This window comes from Calypte anna, chromosome 19, assembly GCF_003957555.1.
Source record: "Calypte anna isolate BGI_N300 chromosome 19, bCalAnn1_v1.p, whole genome shotgun sequence".
Classification (NCBI taxonomy): Eukaryota; Metazoa; Chordata; class Aves; order Apodiformes; family Trochilidae; genus Calypte; species Calypte anna.
In genome coordinates, this window is record NC_044264.1 from 6415187 (window position 1) to 6436911 (window position 21725).

General features: G+C 49.6%; 1 protein-coding gene across 4 annotated transcripts in view; it reads right to left on the reverse strand.

The window, feature by feature from the left end:
* Window positions 1–21725, reverse strand: part of SMG6 (SMG6 nonsense mediated mRNA decay factor) — a 110628-nt gene that overhangs the window by 76104 nt on the left and 12799 nt on the right. For 2 of the 4 annotated variants that reach the window (XM_030462262.1, XM_030462263.1), the window contains exons 9-10: window positions 9285–9346; window positions 5247–5392 (exon numbers count right to left, since the gene is read on the reverse strand). In XM_030462262.1, the coding sequence (XP_030318122.1) occupies window positions 5247–5392; window positions 9285–9346 (208 nt within the window). Of the gene's footprint in view, window positions 1–5246; window positions 5393–5466; window positions 5598–9284; window positions 9347–21725 lie in introns of those variants that run through there. The other 2 variants (XM_030462265.1, XM_030462264.1) reach the window with 2 other exon arrangements.

The window sequence follows — 21725 nt, forward strand, 5'->3', positions numbered from 1 at the left end:
TAATCTTTGCTTTGTGCCTAATTTTAAAACTCTACTAAACCGAAGCAGCCATCCACAGCACTGCTTTATTTTTAAACTCAGTTAAATGCACTGGACTCCCTTGTATTTGGCTCCCAATACCTTAGCTCCAATATACAAGATGTGGTTTAGGGCTTCATGAAAAGCCATTGATGTGGCTGCAGCAGGAGAGCAGCACAGGCTTCCGCTCAGTCTTTTTCTAATGCTGCACCTACCTCCTTCAGCAAAGCTGGGTCCAAGGGTCAGAAACCAAACAAGAACCGTGAAGATGGTGAGAGCTGAGGTTCTGCTGAGGGCTGACAGCACCAGTCTCTGCAGCATCTTTGGGGGATATTTTAAGGGTTTATGCTTCATCTTGCAAGTCAGAGCAGCTGCAGTCAGCAAAGTGAAATGCGCTCCGTCCAGTGCAGGACAGCAGTGGAGTGGCTGCTGGTTACAAAAGTGTGGGCTGATTTCGAGGGTTCCTTTGGGTTGATGTGTCTTCTCCAGCCTGGCTGGACACATGCAAAAGGGGAAGTCCTGTACCTGCTAGGATACTGCAACTGATTTGTAATAACCTATGGATCCTTTGGTGTGTCTATCAAGAAGAGTTGGGCACAATCGACATCTCAGAAGCTGGTGTAGGTCTTCAAGGAGCAGGCAGGACCATGCACATTAGCAAACCCTTGCAAATACTGTTGTTAGCAGACACTTAACTGTGGGGGAGTTCTCTGGGTGCCAGGCAGAGAATCTTTTCCCCCAGTGTCCTATACAGTATTGCCCTGTTCTACACCACTCCAAGAACACCAGCATGGCAGTGCAAAGGGGACAAGTCACTGACTCTGAATTTCCTGCAGGGAGTGGGATGTGAATCCTCTCCCCTTCTGCACAAGCCTTCAAGGTTTCCCAGCCAACCCTATCACCTCATACAGAAACCCCAACCAGGCTTCAGATGCCCCACAGGCTGCACCCCCTGCCCTGCTGTAACTTTCCTCTGGTTGAAACACAAGCCACTTTCCCAACACTCAGCTAACGCCAGAACCTCCCTGTGCCTCTGTGCCCTGACTCTGCTCGGCCCCAGGGGGATGCAACTTCATTCCCTACATGTGCTGAGGATGCACATATGGCAGGTCCCCCCTCCCCTCCCTTCTCCACTTCCACCTAAACCCGACCTCCTAACAACCTCCACACGGCACAACGCAACCGGCCCGAGAGTGCCAGAAGGCATCCAGGTGCTGCAGCCTGACGCTTCACACCCGCAGCCAGGCAAATTTGCTGGGATTTCCGGGAAGTGTCTCTAGGGTGCCCCGTGCTGCTGCACCCCCAACTTTGGTGTGTGCTTGTTTGGAATGCGGGGCTGTTGGGGGGGGGGAGGTGGAGGTGGGGGTGGGTGGAGAGGGGAAGTTATTCTGGTGGTGGCCTATGAATAACATCCAGTGATTTATAGGAAGTATAATCCAATAATACAGTAAAATAAAACAGTGTGTCTGAGATGGGTTTGATTCCAGGAATTATAAAACAAATTATTAAAGAGAGAGAGAAAGAAAAAAAAAAAAAAAAAAAGCCTCAGAGAGGCCAGATCGGAGTAAATTGGGCACAGATGGGCTGGGAGGGGGTTTCTCTTTCTCCCCTCACTGAGATGCCCCTGCCGCAAGCACGGCTTCAATTAGTCTTTTCAGAAACCAGAGTTTTATTTCCCCAAATTACAGAATTAAAAAAAAATTAAAATTCTTGGAGTGTTTGTGGTTGGGATAAAGGGATCCAAGCTCCTCTGTAGGATGGTTGTACAGATGGCTACCAAACTGTTAAATGGGCCACTCCACAAAGGTCCCACCACAGCTGGAGCCCAGGATGGCCCAAAAAGTTGGTAGTCACCTATGTTTTCAGTGCAAAGCTCCTTCTGCTGCATGTCCCTCTCTGCCACATATGGTGCTCATCTTCCTCTGTCCCTGTCCCTAATGGATTTGAGGTCTCCAAGAAGCTTATTTCATACCTTGAGTGTTACTGACAGGAGGCAGCTAGGAGGCCAGAGGGAACCTGGCTGGTTTGCACACCTCCACGGGCAACGTGGAGAAAGGCTCACTCAGGGGAACATGCCATTTGATGCCAACTAGCAGGGGAACCACTTCATGTGGGAATTCTTTGGCTTCTTCCAAAGAAAACAACAGACCCAATCCCTCTTACAGGGTCTTCCCAGTGCTGCCTGGCAGACTATGAGACTCCTGCCTGAACTTACCCAAGCCTTGCCTTGGGCACAGATTCCTGGGTTCACAGGTAGTCAGGGGCCACAACAGTGACCAGTGTGGAAGAAGGCTGTGAAATGCCACATGCTGCTCACAGCTGGTTGCCTCTGAAATCAGTTTAAAGACCCCCATGCATCCCCAAAAAAGCCAACCTGTCAGAAGCACATAGCACCTCACACCAATTGATTTACAAAAGACTGGTAGCTGCTGGGAGCCAGAGATATGCAGGACACATTTAAAATGCAATATGGGGGATTCATGCCAAGGCAGAGACACACCTAAGGGACCATGGCTGACCCACATCACAGAAAACAAGTTAAAATCAAAGAACAGCAGATACAAAATGTTACACACAAGCCTCCAACCTCCTGTGCTGCTCATTGCCTCATTGAAGAGATCGGGACAGACTGACCCTAATATGCAGTGAAAATCAGGGAAGCTGAGACTGAGGTGAGGCAGGACATGGATAAGCCTGAAGATGGAAGAAAGGTGTTTATTAAAGCATTGATTGTTCAAGTTCCCTTTTACTCAATAGCTCAAGCTGTGATTAAAAGTTTGTGTTCATGGACATAAACTTCTGAAAACTTCCCCACATCCGGACTGTTCCGCTGGCAACACCACCCCACAGTGGCTACCACCACTGGATCCCAGCACAAGGGATTGATTAGATACCAGATATGGGGCAAGCAAACAAAATTTACAAGTTTCCCAGGAGTAGACAGGACTCCAGAGACCTGGAAATACATGGCAGGGGAGGGAAGGAGGGAGCAGCTTTTCCCAGAGAGAGAGAGAGGCTCTGAGACAGACTTCCCTCTCCAGCCCCAAACCCACACATCTCCTCCAGCTACTGAGAGCTCACAGCCGAAGGTCAGGCAGGCCCATGCAGTGGGAAGGACACAGACACACTCTAATCCCACATTTGCAGAAAGATTTCAGTAGGAGGAGATCTCTGTAGGTCTCTGGGTCCAACTGCAAGGTTAGATCCAGCTCTACAGAGCTGACACAGCCAAGCTCTGACTACAGCCAGCCAGGCTCGCAGCTCCCTGGTAACACTTCCTGGGAATGGGGATGCAGGCAGGGTGGGACTGCTCCCTCTGCCCTCCCAGCCTCCACAGGGGATCAGCTCCCTCACACCCACTCCTGCTGCTGCCCATGTGCTACTGGAGCCCCAGGAGGTGACTCATGTGCTGGGAAATGGAAGCCCGCACCTTCCCGACAGCAGTTCCTGCCCTGTGCTCCATCCAGTTCTCTGCCCACAGCAACCCACACACTGAGGACAGAGCCAACACCCTTGCTCTCTGCTGGGCATTTGGTAATAATTCAGCAAACATTCTTTTGCCTTTTAAAATCCAATTTTTTTTATTTTTTTTTTTTTAAACCTTCAGTATCAGTGTCAGCAACTGAGCCCAACCTGGGCTCTGCCAGCACTCAACACACAAACACTTGGACAAGGGGATCTGTTTCACCAAAAACATCCTCAGTGATATTTTAGGGTTCCCACTGCATGGAGGAGCCCTTAGGGAAACCACGTTGCCATAAGACCTGCAGGCATGTCACCAACATTACCACCTGCTCTGAGTCCCCAGCAGGAATGGGTTTACTTTCTCCAGAGATCCAAAAGCTGGGAGCAGCTGGCAGCAACTCACACAGGAGGGGAGAAAACTCCCAAGAATATTTAATTTTTCATACGAGATAAAAAGCTTTCCCTTTCTGTCACACACATATCCATAACTCTGCTGTGGATGGAGAAGCAGAGTCCAGTGGTCTGAGAGCTGGGATTGCTTCCAGCTCTGCCACAGGGGCTTGCTGTACAGCCCAGACAAATCTCTTCCTCTCTTTACCACCAGCTCCTGTCTGCGGCACAGACACTGCTATTAATACACTTACCAGGGGGCTGCACAGAGCCATTTACTCATCATCATAAAGTACTTTGCAGCTCAAAGATAAACATGCTGTCGTTGGCTGGCATCTAGCAGGTGGGAGGGCACGGCTGCCTCACCAGCAGGACTGACAGCTCCTCCAGGGCTTCCCCCAGAGAGCAGAGTGGCAGCAGGAATGGCACACGGGAGCAGCTTCCCAGCCCTCACCAATTTGCTCCATCACCTGATCTTGGCCACTAAACACTGGCCTGACAAGTGGCCAACTGGCACACAAGGGAGAAATCTTCCAGCAGCAGCTCTCTGGGGCTCAGCCTGATGGCCCCACGTGGTGGCTTTGACTGTAACCCCTCAGCTGGAGGCTTCCATCTTTGGGATCTAAATCCCAATCCAACCAGCAGGCAAAACACTGTTTTGTCACACCTAGGTATAACAGCCCCATCCCTGCTCCCAGAGGCACAGCTTGGGCAGACCTGGGCACCTGCCACAGTGTGTCAGGGGGCCACAGGGAAAAACACATCCCCTGGAAGCACTGTTTCAAACTCAGTGGAAGGGACTTTGGTTTGGTGGTATCTCTGCTGACCAACATATTAAACCCAACTATGGCAAAGATCACACAGAGCCTTCTGGGTGGATGGCAGAAGTTAAGCAGTAATAGATCTCCAGGTGTCTGATATGATGAAGAGCCTCCAGCCTGGCTCTTCAGAGAGCAGAATCTCCCCTTGCATCACCCAGCTGCCTGCATGGCAACAAGTGGTCACAGACAATGCCACTCTCTCAACAGCCAAGACTTTCCAAGATCCTCACAGCACTTCTAGCACCAGTGTGGGCACTTCCCAAGCTAAATGCTGGGAAGGTAAAGCTATAAAGCAGCACCACCTTCTGTCCTTGATGACTCTGGCTCCAGGGAGATGCAACGCCTCCTCAGATACCTCAGCCAGCTCCATCGAGGCCCAGACAAGGTCCCTCTGCTGCCCCTACCCACACCAACACCTCCAGGCATCCAACCACTGCACCCTTTTTCCATCCATCTTCATCTGGAGTACCCCCCACCCTTCTCCATGAGCCTCTCAGCCTTATGGAGAGCATCTGATCCCCAGCCCGGTCCCCCTAAAGCAGCAGGTGGTACCTTTGGGCTGGGAGTTGTACACTGCAAACATGTTGATTGCCACAAGCTGGAGCATGCGGTTGCTTCCGATGGGAGAGGGGCTGTGCTGCAGCAGGACCTGGAACTCTCTCAGGACCTCCTCGGCCACCGCAGGGAAAGTCTCCATCCTGCAAACAGAGGGAGAGTTTGTAGAGCACAGGCTATGCCCCAGGATGCAGGGTGGTCACTTGGCAGAGCTCACCCAGTGTCATGGCTCCTGGCGAATGGGGACACCCCTGGGTGATGTGCTCCATCCAGGAGCTGTGGGGAATGAAGGTGCAGGCTGCAACAGAGGCAGCTGAAGCCTTCCTCAGAGAGGGTAGCAAGGGATTGCTCTGTGACCGACAGGCAGCATTCCTTTGGCAGGAAAACACGGCCTTTATGAGTCATTTCTGACCAACCATTTTTTTCTACTGACTTCTACCAATCTGGGAGGGGTGCCAAGAGGCCAGGCAGCTCACTTGGACCAGGAGCAGCCCATGGGACTCCTGAGAAACCCAGGCTGCAGCAAACTGCACACACTGGTGCCACATTGCAGATGTGGCAATTCCAGTGCATTGAACATCAGCCAGAACGTGCTTCCTGCAGAAGAACAGTGTCTGTCACCAAGCTCCTCGATGCAGGATCAGACCCCATGGCACAGAGCCACATCCTCCCCCAAGGCTTCCACCCTTCCTGGCACTGTGATTGAGCCCCCCAAACTTCATCACTCAGAGCCCCACAGGACAGGGACCCGCAGACTTAATGACTGGCCTCATCTAGCTGCTGGGAACACCAAAGCTGGAGTTGGTCCCTGCAGCAGACAGCACTGCTGTCGCTCATCAGGACACAGCAGCCAGCAGCTGCAGTGCCAGGGCTGGGGATGGGGTGTGCTTTCAACACTGCTCACCAGCGCCCACAGAGATCTGACACATTGATCCCACTCTTCATCTGGCATCACTGAGGGAGTTAGCTGAGGTTACTTATCAGAGCTGTTGGATCCTCAAAGATCTCCCAGCTGAAGTAGGGTCAAAAACTGAACTGACTGCAAAGAAGAGCATAGTCAGTTCCCAAAAATGACTGAGATGTGGTTGCTTCCAACAGCCCTCCCAGAGAGCCCTCACCTGGTATCCCAGGAAGACAACTTCATAACCAAGAACCTCCTTAAAGCTTTGCAAACTATTAGGGCTGGGAGGGAAAAAGGTCCTCCTGTCCCATTGCCTCTTCTGCTGAGCTTTCTCTGCTACTTCTTGCTCTCACACTAGGAAAAGCCAGGGCCAGACCCAGCAAGAACAAATGCCTCTTTTGCACCAAGTGTCTGCTCCAGCCACAGGTGACTCTGTACTACTGTGCCCACACAGGAGCCAGGGAGCCAAAATCTGCAGCGGGTGAGGCATCTGGAGCCAGGGCAGGCAACCTCAGAGGCCTCCAGAGCAACTTCCTCTATCTTCCCCATGAGAGATTCAGATCTTGTGATATCAGCATGCTACAGGCTGGATTAGCAAGCCACTTCTGGTAACCCACATGGGCAATTCTGCTGGGCTTCCCCAACAGACTTTCAGGACAGTAATAGGCTCTATTTATAAAGAGAGAAATGGCTTTGCTTCTTAACCATATTTCACAGATGCCTTTCAACAACCAGTTTTGCCTAGCAGCAGGGGTACCCTCTCCCTGGGCACTGTTTGCTGGAGCAGTTCAAAGTCTCTGTTACCTTCCCACTAACAGAGGCTGTAACAAACAGGCCCCTTGTACTTTGTAGCTGTGCAGAACGGAGCAGCTCTGCTGGTACAAAAGCACTGCTCCCCCTGGAAGAGGCAACTTCCCTGGATTTGGGGCACAGCCAGGGAATTAGAGCAAACTGATTGCTTGTAAAGACTTCCTAATTTTGAGAAATCTCAGACCACATCCAGCATACCCAGCAACATCCTACTAGGTCAGACAGGACACTGGGGATGGAAGAGCCTTTTGCAGGATGGCTGTTAGTTAGGAGATGAAGATTATTGCCATGGAAAAACAACAAGAAAGAGCAAGGGCTTCCTCAGCCCCAGCAGCTGTGCTTTGATACCTCAGCACATCTGGAACAGCATGCAGTAACCCCACTGAGCTCAGAACCAGCAGGTCGGGAGCAGAGCGGAAGCTTTTAATAAATTGCTTACCTGTGGTTTTAGGAGCAAGAGAGTCCAGTTGGGGCAACATTATCTTTTCCGTATTTTTTACAGATAAATCACCAAAGATCCTGCCCAAATAGGACTCAACTGTTCCTCACCTTTTACCTATTTTAAGCGCGGAAGCTGTTTAGCAGGGCTGGATGATTTTCTCTTCCTGTGTCATGGTATTACTTTCTAGTTCCCTTCTAAGCACTTCAGGGGATATTCTACCATTAAACATACTTGGGTTTTCTAAATGACTGTCCTGGGAAGCAACTGCCTCAAACGCTGCATCTTAATTTCACTCAAGTCTCAGGAGCCAAATGTGCAAGCAATCTCTGCAACATCCCCATTAATCCCCCACTGGCACACGTTCAACTGGAGCTCAGCCGCGAGCACGGCCCCACAGAGCCCAGGACCAGCAGCTCCCCGGATGCTCTGCCCTCCAGCAGACATACTGCAGTTAGGCAAACCTTCCGTGGGCTCTCAGAGCTTTCTTCCTTTTTTCCTGCAGGCAAGAGAACATCCAGTTCTGTCTCCTCACTGCAGGCCAGCCTGCTGCCCGCAAGCAGATAATCAGCGTCTTGTGACTCAGGGAGAGATCAACAGCCCTGGCAGTGAGCTGATTGCTCTCCCCTTCGCCCTCAGACACTCGGATCTCAGACAAATTGGCCAGCACGGCTCCTTCTTCCCGCTGTTTCACGGAGGGTTCAAAGTCAGGCATGTGCCATTCCTGTCTGACCACCCCAGAAATGGTGCTGGATGGAGTGAGCACAGAGGTTTCTGGCTGCATGGCAGGATCAGTGCTGTGTCCTGCACTGCTGCACTTCCCTGCTCCAGGAAGGGAAGGGGACAGGCCCAGAGGCAGGGAAATCTACATCTGAGTAAAAAAACCCAACAAGCAGGGACAAGGTACCACTATGCATCCACACTACTTTTACCTAAGTGGCCTGGAAAAGGTCTCTCAACCCTGTATCTTGTAGTCATTTGCTCCTCAAGAGACTGATGGAGCCAACAGATCTTGTGAGACTGCATCTACTTACGAGGCACTGGCAGGCTCAAGCAGTGACCACTGTTGCCAAAGACCATCTGAATCTACTCGAGGTCTCTCTACAACAGCCACTCCATCACCTGGCAGGAAGGGGCACTCCGGATCTGCAGTGGGGCCAGCTCCATGGGAAGCCCATCAGCTGCAAGGCTGAGCTTTGCTCTCTGGGTCAGAGGGATGCCCCCCAGGCTGGGATCTCAGCCCACACCTGAATCAGGCTTGCTTTGCTTCAAGGGTTGCTGTTCAATTACTTGAAATCAGTTTCTGACAGACATTGCCAAGGGCACTTTGTGTAAACCTGTTCCCACAGCCAGGGCAGCTCTCAGCTATGAGGCTTTCACCGAAATGGCAGCGAGGAGGTGAAGGGCAAGGCTTGCCTTGACATGCTCCACACAGCAGCTTTCAGCCACCACATGGTTCTGCCTTGATGGCTTTGTGCTCCAAACAGGCAGCAGCCACTGAGAGCCCCCCAGAGCCACCTCTCCATGAGCTGAAAGTGGGGTGAACGGGATCAGGAGGTGGCTAAAACCAGATTATGGTTAAGTGATGGGAGAGAGAGAAAACAGCCTCCAGTTGCTCCTGTGTGTGTATCAGCCAACCCAGCTCAGCCTCTGCCAGAGGGTCCTGGTACTGGCAGGACTGGACCTTGAGGTGGGGGAAGAAAAAGCCCAGACAATAAGCAGTGTGGATCAGAGGGCGGGTAAGGGGAATAAGAACCAGGAGGCTAGGCCTGCAAGAATTCACACCCTGTGCCCTCAGCTCCAAACACAGCTTAGTTGCTAACAATATTAAATTCCAAAAAGACTTGTAATGTAGGAAAATAAAATAAACATCCTGCACACTTACCCAATCCTGGTAAACAGCTTCCCATGGGCATGGAGAAAACTGAGGATGAACCTTTTGTTCAGCTGCATGGGAAAAAAAAAAAATATGAGAGAGAGAGAGAGGAGAGAGAGAGAGAGGAGAAAACAATTAAACTCTCTCCGATTTCCTGTGAATTAAGAATGTCCCCAGTGACAGCAGAACCTGGCTGGGATGCTGGGGGTGGCACTGGAGATGGGAACCAAATGGACATGTCCCAAGTCTGGCAAACATCGTGCACAAACATCGCGCGCGCGCCACACACACGCACACCGTGCACACACACGCACACCGTGCACACACACAGAATGCACACTCGCGCACGCACCCACGCGCACTCACGCGCACACTCACGCGGACACACTCACACGCGCGCACACGCGGGCACGCGCCCAGCAGCTGAGGCGGGAGCGCGAACGCCGGTGGAGGCACAGCGCCCTCTGGCGGGGCCCAGGAGCGGCGCTGCCGGGGAGACGGACGGGATCACGGAGATGTTTTGGGTTGGGAAAGTCCTTTCAGATCATTCACTCCAACTCTTAACCCAGCACTGCCAAGGCCACCGCTGACCCGTGTCCCTCGGCACCGCATCTCCACGGCTTTGAAACCCCCCCAGGGATGGGGTCTCCACCACTGCCTTGGGCAGCCTGGGCCAGGCTGACAGACCTTTTTCGGGAAGAAATTGTTCTTAACATCCAATCTAAACCTCCCCTGGCACAACTTGAAGCCATTTGCTCTCGTACTGTCACTTGGGAGAAGAGACCGAGCCCCCTCACTCCAGCCTCCTCTCAGGCACTCACAGGGAGTCAGAAGGTCTCCTCTCAGCCTCCTTTGCTCCAGGCTCAACATCCTCAGGTCCCTGTGCTGCTCCTCATTATGAGGAGCTCCATATCCTTCTCCTTTGCCTTTCTCTGAACACTCTACAGCCCCTCAATGTCCTTCCCTGTAGTGGGGGTCCCAAAACTGAACATAGGATTCAAGGTGAACTGAGCCCCTTCATTTAACTCCAGCCTTAAGCTAGAGCTGGTGTTCAAATCTATCAGAAAAAGCCCCAGAAATCCGGCAGCATCACTACAGAACTACCAGAGAAACACGGGGCTCAGGAGATACAGGAGCTGGATGTAGCACACGGCTTCATGGCAGCTTCCCGGCCTGTGTAGACCCAGTAACACCAAAACTTGACTTGAATAATTATTTACTTCTGCTCTAAGCCACCTCTGCCAGCTCAGCAGAGCTCTGGCTTTCCCGGTCCTTATCTGAACAGCTTTGAAGCAGGCTGTGGGCGGGTAAGCAGTCGCTTTGCCTGGTCCTGGAGGTGGCTGTGCCACACCAGGAGCGGGCTGGCCTCACTATTACCTTCTCCACGGCAAGAGACTTTCCTTTCACACCTGCACAGTCTCAGGGCAGTGAGAAAAGCCAGGCTCTGAGCACTGTGTGGGGAGATGCTGACCAGGAGCAACCCAGAGCACCACTGCCCTACTCCTATTTGCTCAAGATTTTTATACCTCAAACCCTTCTGTAAAGGTCAGCGACAGCACTTCCATTCACTGGGGGGGGGGGAAATAAGACATGTAGAGGGAGGACAAGGTCACCAGGCAGGGCTGTGGCAATGCCCAGCCAGGCACATGGGAGAAAGTGCAAAACAAGCAGTGGCTGGTGCCTCCAGGCAGCACAGAGCTCCCAGCCAAGCCTGGCTGTAGGGGTTGGGCATCACGGGCAGCCCCAGCTCTGGCATTACCTCCCACCCTCACTTGCTGAGCCCCTCGGCTCATGCATGGAGTGATTGCTCAGTTTGCTGTAATTAACCCGAGCTGCATTCCCAGAGGACCCGTGCAGGAGAATGATGCCCTGCTGTAGAGCTGCTCCTGGGCCATGTGCGAGTTTCAACATAAAACCTGTCTCATAAAACAAGCCAGACCAATTAAACTGGCCCCCGCAGCAAGGGGTTCTTTGCTTACTCACTATTTTACTGCTGCCCTAAAGAGCCCTTTCCACTGGAACTAAACTTTATTTGCCACCATTTTATTAACTCTGCAGATGAAACCAGGAAGAGATTGGGGAATACTGGGACAGCACAGCAAAGCCCTTATTCCCTCTGCTAGCCAAGTTTAGATAGAGCTGCTTCTCTATTATCCTCCTTGGGACAAAAGCAGGCAGCACAGAGCCTGAAAACCTTGAACTTTTTTCCCTCCAAAGAACACTGCACAGATGTAGAGAGCTGGTTTGTGAACAGCTCTGCAGCTCCAGCTAATGATCACATACCCCAGAGACACGTCCTGAGCCCCTCGCTCAGGTGTCAGAACCCTGGTGGGGCTGAGAGGGTCCACTCCCTATTCTCGCTAATAGAAAAGATATGGACATGATACAGAAAAAGAGCAGGAGCTCTGACCCATCTCTACTGGAAACCCTGTTGGCTGCACATGGGGGGAAGAAGAAATTGCTTGAAGATTTTCTCCAAGGCCCATGTTCACCCACAGTCTTAGAAGCACTCACTCTGCAATCTCCACTCCAGCTTACTGGCAGTGGGGGAGTACCAAAACTCCCCACCTTGTATGGAAAGTGACACCCACCCCCAGCAGGGACATGTCCCAAGGTCCCTACAGAGATGCCCAGCTCTTGGGAGGGCTCAGCTTCACCCCCATTTTCTCAGAGCAAGTTTCACACTCAGCCATTTCACTCACAATCACAAGGATGAACCAGTTATGTTCCAGAGGAACCAATGCTGAACTGGGACATTGAAATGTGTGTATTGATATTTATTTTTTTTTTTTAAAAAGGAAGCAAGATACCTGCCTCTAGGGAAGAAGCATGTTTCATACCTCTTGCCAACCTAAGCAGGAACCCAGCAAGCCCAAGCAGAGACCTGTGTGCCCCAGCACTGTGGCATCTCAAGCAGGCAATACTCATCCCTTTTTCTCTCAAAGCCTCAAGGTTTTGATGAGTTCACCACTTAACTTTGGACCTCTCAGCTCCAAGTTCATGCTAAGGCCATGGGGTGCTTTGACTGGGCTTTTCTCCGAATGACTCCTTCTCTAGTGACTCACCTGACCCTCAGTCTCTGGGAGCCCTCTGTGCTCCTCCCATCGAACGCCACGTCTCAGGATGACAGAGAAACAATGACTTCCACCAAGCAGCCCAGCTTGGGAGGAAGTCCTGTAACCTGCTGTCCTGCATTCACAGGGCAGAGAGAAACACTTTCCCAAAGCCCTGCTGCTGTGCCCAGTGCCCTGACAGTGCTAGCATGAGACCTGCAACAACTCCCTGCCTTCATCTCATTCACTGTGCAGTCCAATGCTGACCACCTCCAAAGTTTCCCTGAAAATGGTCCTCATACCAATGCCAGGGCTCCCTGTGCACTTACATCACTCCCCTTTGTGGGCAGCTTTGCTTCTTGGGATGAGGAACCAGATCTGGCTGGTCCCAGTTGGGAAGAGTCCACCAAGTAAGGTTTATACAACAACAAAACTGTCAAAAAATGGGGTTTGGCCCTTATAGTTGAAAAGTGGGCATCAGAGATATGGAAGTTATGAACATATAGTGAAGGCATTAGTTATAAAAACAAACCAGCTGTCAAGAAGAAGAAGGGGTCCCTGCACACAGTAGTGCCTGAAGCTGAAAACAGCTGTTTCTGCTGTCATGAGTCAGCATGTGCAGACAGACTAAATCCACCTGGGAAGAGGCAACCTCACCAAAGGAAGCAGCCCACTGTTGCTTGGGGAGCATTCACACACCGCACAGCCAACCAAACTGGATTTGTTACCATGGAAGAAATCAACAGTGACTAACAACTTCTGGTGGAGAGTGGCTAAGAGCAGAGATAGCAACAGTCCTGGAACAGCCAGCTCAAATCACCGAGAGGCCAAGAGGAGAACGTCCTGACAACACACAGAGCAGAGGCTGTCAGACAGCTTCAGGAAAGCTTTGTCATGTCTTGAACCAGCAAAGAAGAAAGCAAGGCCCAACCTCAAGAGGCTGTGCACTCACCAAAAAGGGTTGAAAGCACAACTCCCACCTCAGCACAAAAAAACTGGAAATGCCACTGGGATGTGCAGAAAGAGGAGTGCTACCAACAGGGCTGGGAAGCAGGGCTGCTGTGCTTGAAACCAGCACAGACCCATTTGGCTCACGGTGAGGAGCATGTAGAGCTTTGGCACCTGAGCATCAGTCCCAGCTGTGAAGGAGGCACCAAATAAGGGAAGGATTCTGGAGCGGTGACTCCTGGGGAAAAAGCATTTCAAGTTAAAAATTGTTACTTCAGGTTTGGAAGTAAATTTCAGGATCTGGTCTTTATCAAGCGAGGCAAACTTTCTTCAACATCAGCAAAGCATCTGTGGAGCAGAAAGCAGTGTCAGAGTCAAAATAGGCTGCAAAAGACAAGTCCATTAATCAAGAAACCAGATGCAAAACTGCCTGTAACAAATGTGCCGTCTCCACCGGAGTGGAAGGGACTGGAGCACAGCAGGATGTTCTCCTGAGTCTAGGGGTCTCCTCAGTGACATGGGTTTGGGATACAGACCACAGAGCCATGCAGCTCTGCTCCAAAACACGTACCACACTCATCCCAAATATTTTCACGGTTTCTTGGGCAGCCAGACTTTTCCAGGCACAGCTTCCTTGCTGAGAACTCTCTGAAATAACATCCAGGCACCCAAACCATGCCATTTTCTCACTCCCAGCTCAAGGGGCTAGATATACCACATTAACTGTTAAGATTATTCCTCTCTCCCAACAGGTAGCTCCTTCAGGGCTCTACACCAACCCAGTCCAACAGCAGCAGTGAGCCCACTACCTCCCCTGGAGAGAGCTTTTCAGAGGTGAGCCTGAGCCTGTATCTCACACCATCCCAGAGTCACAAGGCACAGCTCTGGCTGGCGTTTCCCACGTTTTTCCACGGTAGTATCTCACTGAAATAACACCAAGCACTGATAAGGAGCTTCCTGAAAAGCCCAACACGCTGCCTTGGGCTTTACTGGCAATATACCAGGAGGAGGTTTTTACTGTTACAGGTGCAATCGTAACAAAGTGCTGGTGGAAAGTGTTTTGTGCAAACGGCTACCTACATAAAGGAGAGGAGACAAAAGGGCTATTAAAGATTGTCTGGCATTTTTGCAGTGTTTACAAGGTACCCACAGAGCTGTGGGCAAATTCCAGCTGGGCTAATTACCATAACCATTCCTCTTCATTATACCACCTGCAACCACAGATGGATGCCGAGCTCGCCTTGGCTCCTTTTTGCCACATGTTCTAGCACAGGTTCCTGTTCTGCAGTCACAGCATCCTGTCCTGAACCAGCAATTCCAGTGGGAATCCTGATACCCAACATAAGACAAGGCACAAATGTAAAATCCAGTCTGCTATAACATGGAAGAAAGAGGGAACCCTGGTGTATTGTGGACTTAAGACGTACAAAATTTATTTCCAGGTAAAGAGACCTTAGGATGCTCTTGCAGCTTCCTATCTTTTGGACTGCAGCAACTATGGCTCCAGGACACATCTGATTGCTGTAAGAGCTGCAATTCAGCAATTCAGCAAGAGAAAAAGGCATTTCAGAAAACTCCCAGCAAAACCAAGGAGCTTTTATTTTTTTTCCTTTCATCACTGCAGGGGGGAGCAGGTGAGATAAGAAACATAAGCAAGAAAATTGTGCACTTCAGTAATGTAAAAAAATATAATACAATCAAGCAGTGGTGAGTTCAGTGGCTCCAAAAAAAATATCTGACCTATAAATAAATTTAACATTATTAAATAAGAAATTTATTAATAGAACTTCCAATTTTAGGAACACGGGTAGAACAGAATTCTGTAAATAATACAGAAATTCTGTATTATTTATATACAGAATGTTTCCTTTCCAACAGAACTTGTACCTCAGTCTGGTTATTATCAGTAATAGGCAACATTCTTGATTAAGTAACCTTATAAAAAGCACTGGCCTTCAGAGATCCTCACTGACCTGGATAGAAAGAGGATGGTAGAGACTCACCAAAAAAGTTTTTAATCAATGAGCTGAAAGCAAATTCTGCTGTCAAACTTCCTGTGACACAAAGGCGAGTAGAGCATTGAGTAACAACAGCTACAGGGCAAGGTTATTATAATCACTTCAAAATCTGGGGTTTTCCAGCATCAAATGTCATGTTCTGCATCTGGGATCATGTTAAATTAAGTCTCCAGGAGACTGTGCCCGAGGCAGCTTCTCCATAAAGGCTCTAGGGACTACAGTGGACAAAATCCCAATGCAATGTCCAGTAAAAAGTGTTAAGGGGTCCCTTCCATGCAGAAGCAGGGAGCACATTTACATCTACACACAGCCCCTCCCAGGCTGACACAGAAACACTGCATCCAGTTCTAGTGCCCTGATTTTTAAACGGATGCTGAAAAAATTGGAAAGGGTCCAAAAAACATCCATAAAAGTGATTCAAAGGCTTGAAATGATGTCTCGGAGTGAAAAAAAACAAAAAACCCAAAAAAACCCATACAAAAATTAAACAGCTCAGTCTGTTTAGAGTGTCAAAAAAAGACTGGGAGGTGATTTGATTGCAGAGTTCAAAGTGCATGATACTTGCATGGTACTTCAGGGCTCTTTATACTTGTAGAATAGCAAAGCACAAGAACAAACTGGAAACATTCATCCTGGAAATAAGGTGTAAGTGCTTCAGAACCAATTATCACAGGAATGAACTCCTCAGGAAAAGGGTGGATTCTTGACTGGATGTCTTTCTGGAAGTTTTGTTTTAGCCAAACACAAGTTATTTGGCTTCATACAGGAGTAGCAGGGTGAAACTTAAGGACCTGTGATATACAGGAGATCAGACTAGATGATCTAATGGTCCCTGCTGGCCACAAGCTCTATGAATCTATGCAAACGTGCCAGTGAGTCCTCAGCTGAGCTATCAAGTTAACTTTCAACACAGAACTTTTTAAAAAATTGGCTCTGGTGCTGCAGGTCATTTAGGATACAAGCTCAGCTCTTCAAGGCTGCATCTGGTTAAGTACCAAAAGCAAGATGACCCAGGCAGAGCCGTTCTTTGTTCACAGGTAAGGTGGAGGCCACATGCTGGACACTGAAACAGCTCCAACCAGCAAGAAGCAGCTTACATTCAAACACATACTGTTTGCCAGGAGCAAGCAGCATCCCCTTCTTGCCACAGAAAAAACTGACACTGAGAAAAGTGTTATGAGTTCCGGTCACAAGAGATCTCCTGTTAATGTAGCTCTGGGTATTGTCAGCCTTTCTCACTACTCTGGAGCAGATTATTTACAGGGTTAAAGCCCAAAGAGACATAATATGAAAAATTAAGAAAGGTGAAGACTGAAGAGATCTAACCCTGAAAGGCTCCGTGGAGTTAGGCCAAGAGACAAGACATTTGGACAGCAGGCTGAGCAGAGTCAGAGCCTTCCAGAAGGGTGACAGCATTATCACATGCAATCCTCATGCTCCCAGCCACGCTCAAAAGCAGGGATAACCCAAGCAGCTCCCAGCCAGCCTGTGCCCCAGGCTCCTGCAACCAGGAGGTGGTTGTCCACCTTGCTGCAATCCTGGAGTACTTCTGGAGCCTTCCACCTGGGCAGTGTAAGAGGGCATGAAGGCACCTCCCTCTCCACTTAGAATCATGCAGCTATGAAATTTGCCAGGGAGGAAGAGTAGAGCCAAGGACAGAGGAAATGACACAGATTCCAGCAGGTTCCACTCCCTGATCCTCCGGAAGGAACTTTCTTTCCTAATACCCACCTCCACAGTGGAGACGAAGCCCATCTGGAAATGGCTCATTCAAAATTGAAAAGAAATAAACATTCCCCATGGCAGCATTAAGATGTTTGGCTGTGGAACACAAGGTGCCCATCCCAAGAAGCATACAACTGACAGCAAAAAAAAAGTTGGCCTGGGCCAACTTCAGACAATGATCAAGGTTAGACTAACAACAAAAAAAAAATGTTTAAGAGAAATCACCACCTACAGCCTTCACCCTGCTCTCGAAAACTTCTCAACCTTGCTGTTGGGCATTTTATGTCCTTCATTAATAGTGCAAATTCTGGCAGTATTCTCCACTGAAGTGCAAACTCTCTCCCTACATCACCCCACAGCGCCGGGATCAAACCCGCTGCCACGAGGAAGGGCTAATGTGCAGCAGCAGGAGGGGGTTTGGTTACACACAAATCCCCAGCTGATCAGCACCAGCAGGAGAGGAAATGAGGAAAGATTGACTGACAGGGAACGGCGGTTTCTGGATGATTGTACTTGGGTTTAGAGTATGAGAAGCTTGTTGGAAATTGAAGCCTCACCCCCCTCACCGCAGCCTCTCTGAGCACTGATACAGCAAAGCCCCTTGCACAGGCAGAAGTCACTGATGTCCTTGTAGAGCTTCCACCTCTGATCCCGTGATCCTTCTACACACACCAGCACCAGCTGATGGGAGGAGAACACATTGGTGTCTCTCCCATTCCAGGAACATTAGTCCCTGCCTTGCTCTTAAATAAAACCACCAACATGGTCTAAAAAGAAAAGGGGGATGGAGGGAAAAATAATTAAAAAAAGATCAACACCAACTTCTGGAAAACCCTACCACTAGCCTAGCGTTCACTTTTTGAGTAGTGACAAAACGTCAAGTTGTGCTGGAAAGCAACATGTGGGTTCTACACAGCACTCATGCACAGGCTAAACTGGTACCCAGGCTCTGCAAGCTCTGGTGAGCACTGGGAGCTTTAGAGGAGCAGCACTGAGTATCCGTGGAAGATCAGGAGCCAAGAGAAAGTGTGAGAGTGTTTCTGGTTGTGTTGCTTAGGCTGGAGCTGCAGCTGAGAAGGTTTTTACCAGCATTTTAAAGTCAAAAGCAGAGTTTATTAAAAAAATTAAGTGCAGAGGAGGTGTACAAGTGGTGGGCAAAAAAAGCCAGTGCTAAGCTGCATGGCTGAATGTCACGTCTCAAACCCAGAGAGGCTAAGAGTGTGGTTTTAGTGTTTAACCAGCTTCAACTGCAGCCTGGCACTCTTTTACTTCCTCTGCAGAGAAGTCTTCTCACTGCCTGGGGAAAGAAAGCAACCTTACCATGTGAAACAGAAGAGCTAGAGTAAAAATAGAGCCCCGAGGTGGTTTGGTGACCGAGGTCATATTGGGAGGTGGAAGAGTTGCAAGCTGGGGAAAGCACTCAGAGGTACTCATGTTGCCAACCAAGAAAAGAGATTACAGAATCAGAGGTAGGGCAGAGAATTAATACAAGTCCAGCAGTGAAGAGGCTGAGAAGCCTCTTTCACATGCCACCAGCTCCCCCATGCTCAAAACAGTTTGTAAACCGTTTCCTAAACACAAAGAGAAAAAAAACCCAGACCTAGTCCTGACCTCCACAAATGAGTAACCAAACCCAACAGCTTCCTGCAAGCTTGTGGGGCTGAGGAAAGGAGGCTGCCTGGGAGGGACAGCAGGAACTCCAGGCTTCTCCCTCTCAATCCTGCTTTGGGCACAAAAATCGAGTATGCAGCGTCTCTTGCTGTGTGGGTGGTGGGTAAAGGAGAGAAATAAGGAGAGGCAGCCTTAGCTGATTGCTAATGCCCCAAGAGCTTCTCTGCTAGGTTTTGTGCAGCAGGGGAGGCTCAGCAGAGGCTGGCAGCACTGCAAAGGTGTGGATCAAATACAGCAACAAGCTGGAAGGGAAGCACTGCCCTCCCTTGACAGAATGTGTAGAACATAATGCAGAAGACCACAGACTCATATCAAATACTAGAGAGCACCTAGGTGTAGCAGAAAACTTCCTGACTGCACCCAAGCCACCTTCTTGTGACAAAGGGCCATTAGAACCTGATCCAAGGCATTGCTGTGAGACCTTGTGTATACCCTGCAACCAGCCCATGTGCTGAGAAGAATGGAGGGGACACTCCCTCACGTGTCCCCTCCCTTTGGGCACACACCTACACCACCACTCCAGTGTGGGTCAGATGCTCAGTAGGTGTGAGAAGTGGCTTCAGTGAGAAAAGCCCAGTGGGCATCTCCAGGAGCAATTTCCAGTCCCTGCACAAATATATGGTGTTGGCTGAAAAAAACCCACACCCTGAGGGCACACAGGAGTCAGCACAGGCTTCCTGAGCATCATGTAAAGCCTGCAGAGTTACCCCTGTGGGCAGGCATGTCCCAGCAGCTGGGGGAAGGCAGGCATGTCCACACTTTCATGGTGCCCATCTAAACCTCAGGCACAGCCTGCTTGGACTAATTTTCTAGATCAGAGGCTCCTAAAAAAGGAAGTTCTGAGCCCTTCATCCACCTTAGAGCATGGAGGGAGCCCTGTACTTCAGCCAGTAGGGATTATTTATGAGAGAATATGAATTCTCTCTCGTGAAAAAGATCAATCTTCCAGTCTCTTGAGAAAAACCACCCAGCTACTCTGGCAGCACAGAGAAATGTTCTCACCAGCCTGGCAGACACTCCAGAAACGAGTTCCCCAAGCAGCCTCTTATCTATGCATCTGTATGGAAGAACAACCATCACTATAGTGATACATCACTATACTTCCAGTTTTGCTTGTCACTTATTTCTAGTCATCTGGAATGGAAAAGAGCTACACAGAGAGGAAAGGGCTGAGAGTAAACGGAGCCACTCCCAGTAAACAGAGAGGTCTTTGTGGTGCATGAGCAAAGTTGGGCCACACTCATGGACACCCACTTCACACCACAACAAAGCAGCTGCTCCTAGAGACCACAGGTAGGGACATCAAGACAACCTCAACTCTGAACACAAGTTACCATCACTCTCGTGTGTGACTGGCTCAATCAAAATGGCCAAGAAATCACCCCCACCAAAACTGCTACCAGACTAACATGAAGTTTTATCCCACTGCTCCCTAGCAGCAGCCCTCTCCTGATGCAGACCCCAAAACACAGCTCCCTTAGATGAAAAATTGCACTGACTGAAACCAGCCAGGAGAAGGAGCCCAGCCAGCCACTCCAGGGGCTGCTGCCCAAGAGGAACAAGGGCTCTGAGCAGGAACAACAAACACTGCCGAGGAAAAATGGATTGAAACGTGCAGGATTTGAGTAGATAGTGATCCTTTTCACTAAGGACACACAGCCACTGTTGAACCAGAGACCCAGGCAGCTCTGAGGACTCCCCAAGGTTCCTGGATGCACAGGCATGCCCTAAAGTGCCTTCTCCAGCCATGGATCATGACTGGGCTATAGAAATATAAGAGGACACAGCATCATGGGGCACAGGTGAGGTGGGCAAAGTCAAACAAACTAAGCAGGCAAGAAGAACTGAGAAAGACAGAAGGTGAGAATCCCTAGAGGTGTCTCATCTCAGAAAGAAACAAATCAGAGCAAGCTGTGAATACAGCCCCAACCAGACAATTCCCAGAGACCTGAATCCTGCCCTAGAGGAGAAAAAGCAAGACAGCCCTCACAGCCTCCACTGCTTTGTGAAGACAGTACCCTCATCCAGCTGCAGACAACTTCTTCCCTGTGTGCTTGGCACTCTTCTTTTTTGGTAGACCTCCTGGTAGGTGCTCATTTGTGGAAACCCTGATGCACCATCCATACTGCCTGCTGCTGAGAAAAAAACCCATGTAAAGGCATGGGGAGTTAAAACCTGCTCTGAACTGCAGAACCAGCAATTCCACCACAATTTCTCTTCTGCTGCAAAGGGGTTGCTGCTCCATGGGCACCCAGCACTAGGGACAAGCAACAGCTCTGTTCCTAATCATCAGGCTGAGGGGAAACAGGATGGGTCCTGCAGCCAGGGATGGGACAGGAGATCTTGACTCTGGCCTTAGCTTTCCAAAGAGCTTTTTGGGTGGCCCTACCAAAGTTTTGATGGCTCTGCAAGACTGACCTCTCACAAAGAGGCTAAGAGACTTAATTCTTTAATGATGCTAAAGTATTCAGACATCTGGAGAGAAGTATTATTCAATTACTGTCAAGCCAAGGGAAAAACCTCTCTTCCCTAAAGTTAGCTGCAGCTATGGAGAAATCTTTATTAGTGCTCACACGCTGTGTGATAACTCAAGGAAGTGTCTACTGCAGAGCACAGGCAATAGCAACTGTGGGAACCTTAACTCAGCATTTCCTGACGGGGTGATTAAAATCTCAAACTCAGTGTAATATTAACACTTTCTCAAGTGGCTGACAGCACGTTTGCCCTGTTTACCAATTCACAGTTTGTACCATAAGCTGCATATGGTACTATCAGATTTAAAAATCGATGCAGACTCATGGCAAATGAAACCAGTGGCAGAGGAGAATTATTTGTTTTAAAAGTAACACAACTGCTCATTGGTTCAGCCTTTTTTGTTGTTTTGGTTTTTTTTTTTCATTTCTTATTGGAATCCTACACGAAGCGAGTCAATAACATTGCCAGATGATTCTGGGTCAGCTGGACTCTCCTACCATTGCACACCTGGAAACACACAACGTATAAGAGACCGCAGAGAACAGCCCATCACAGAACGA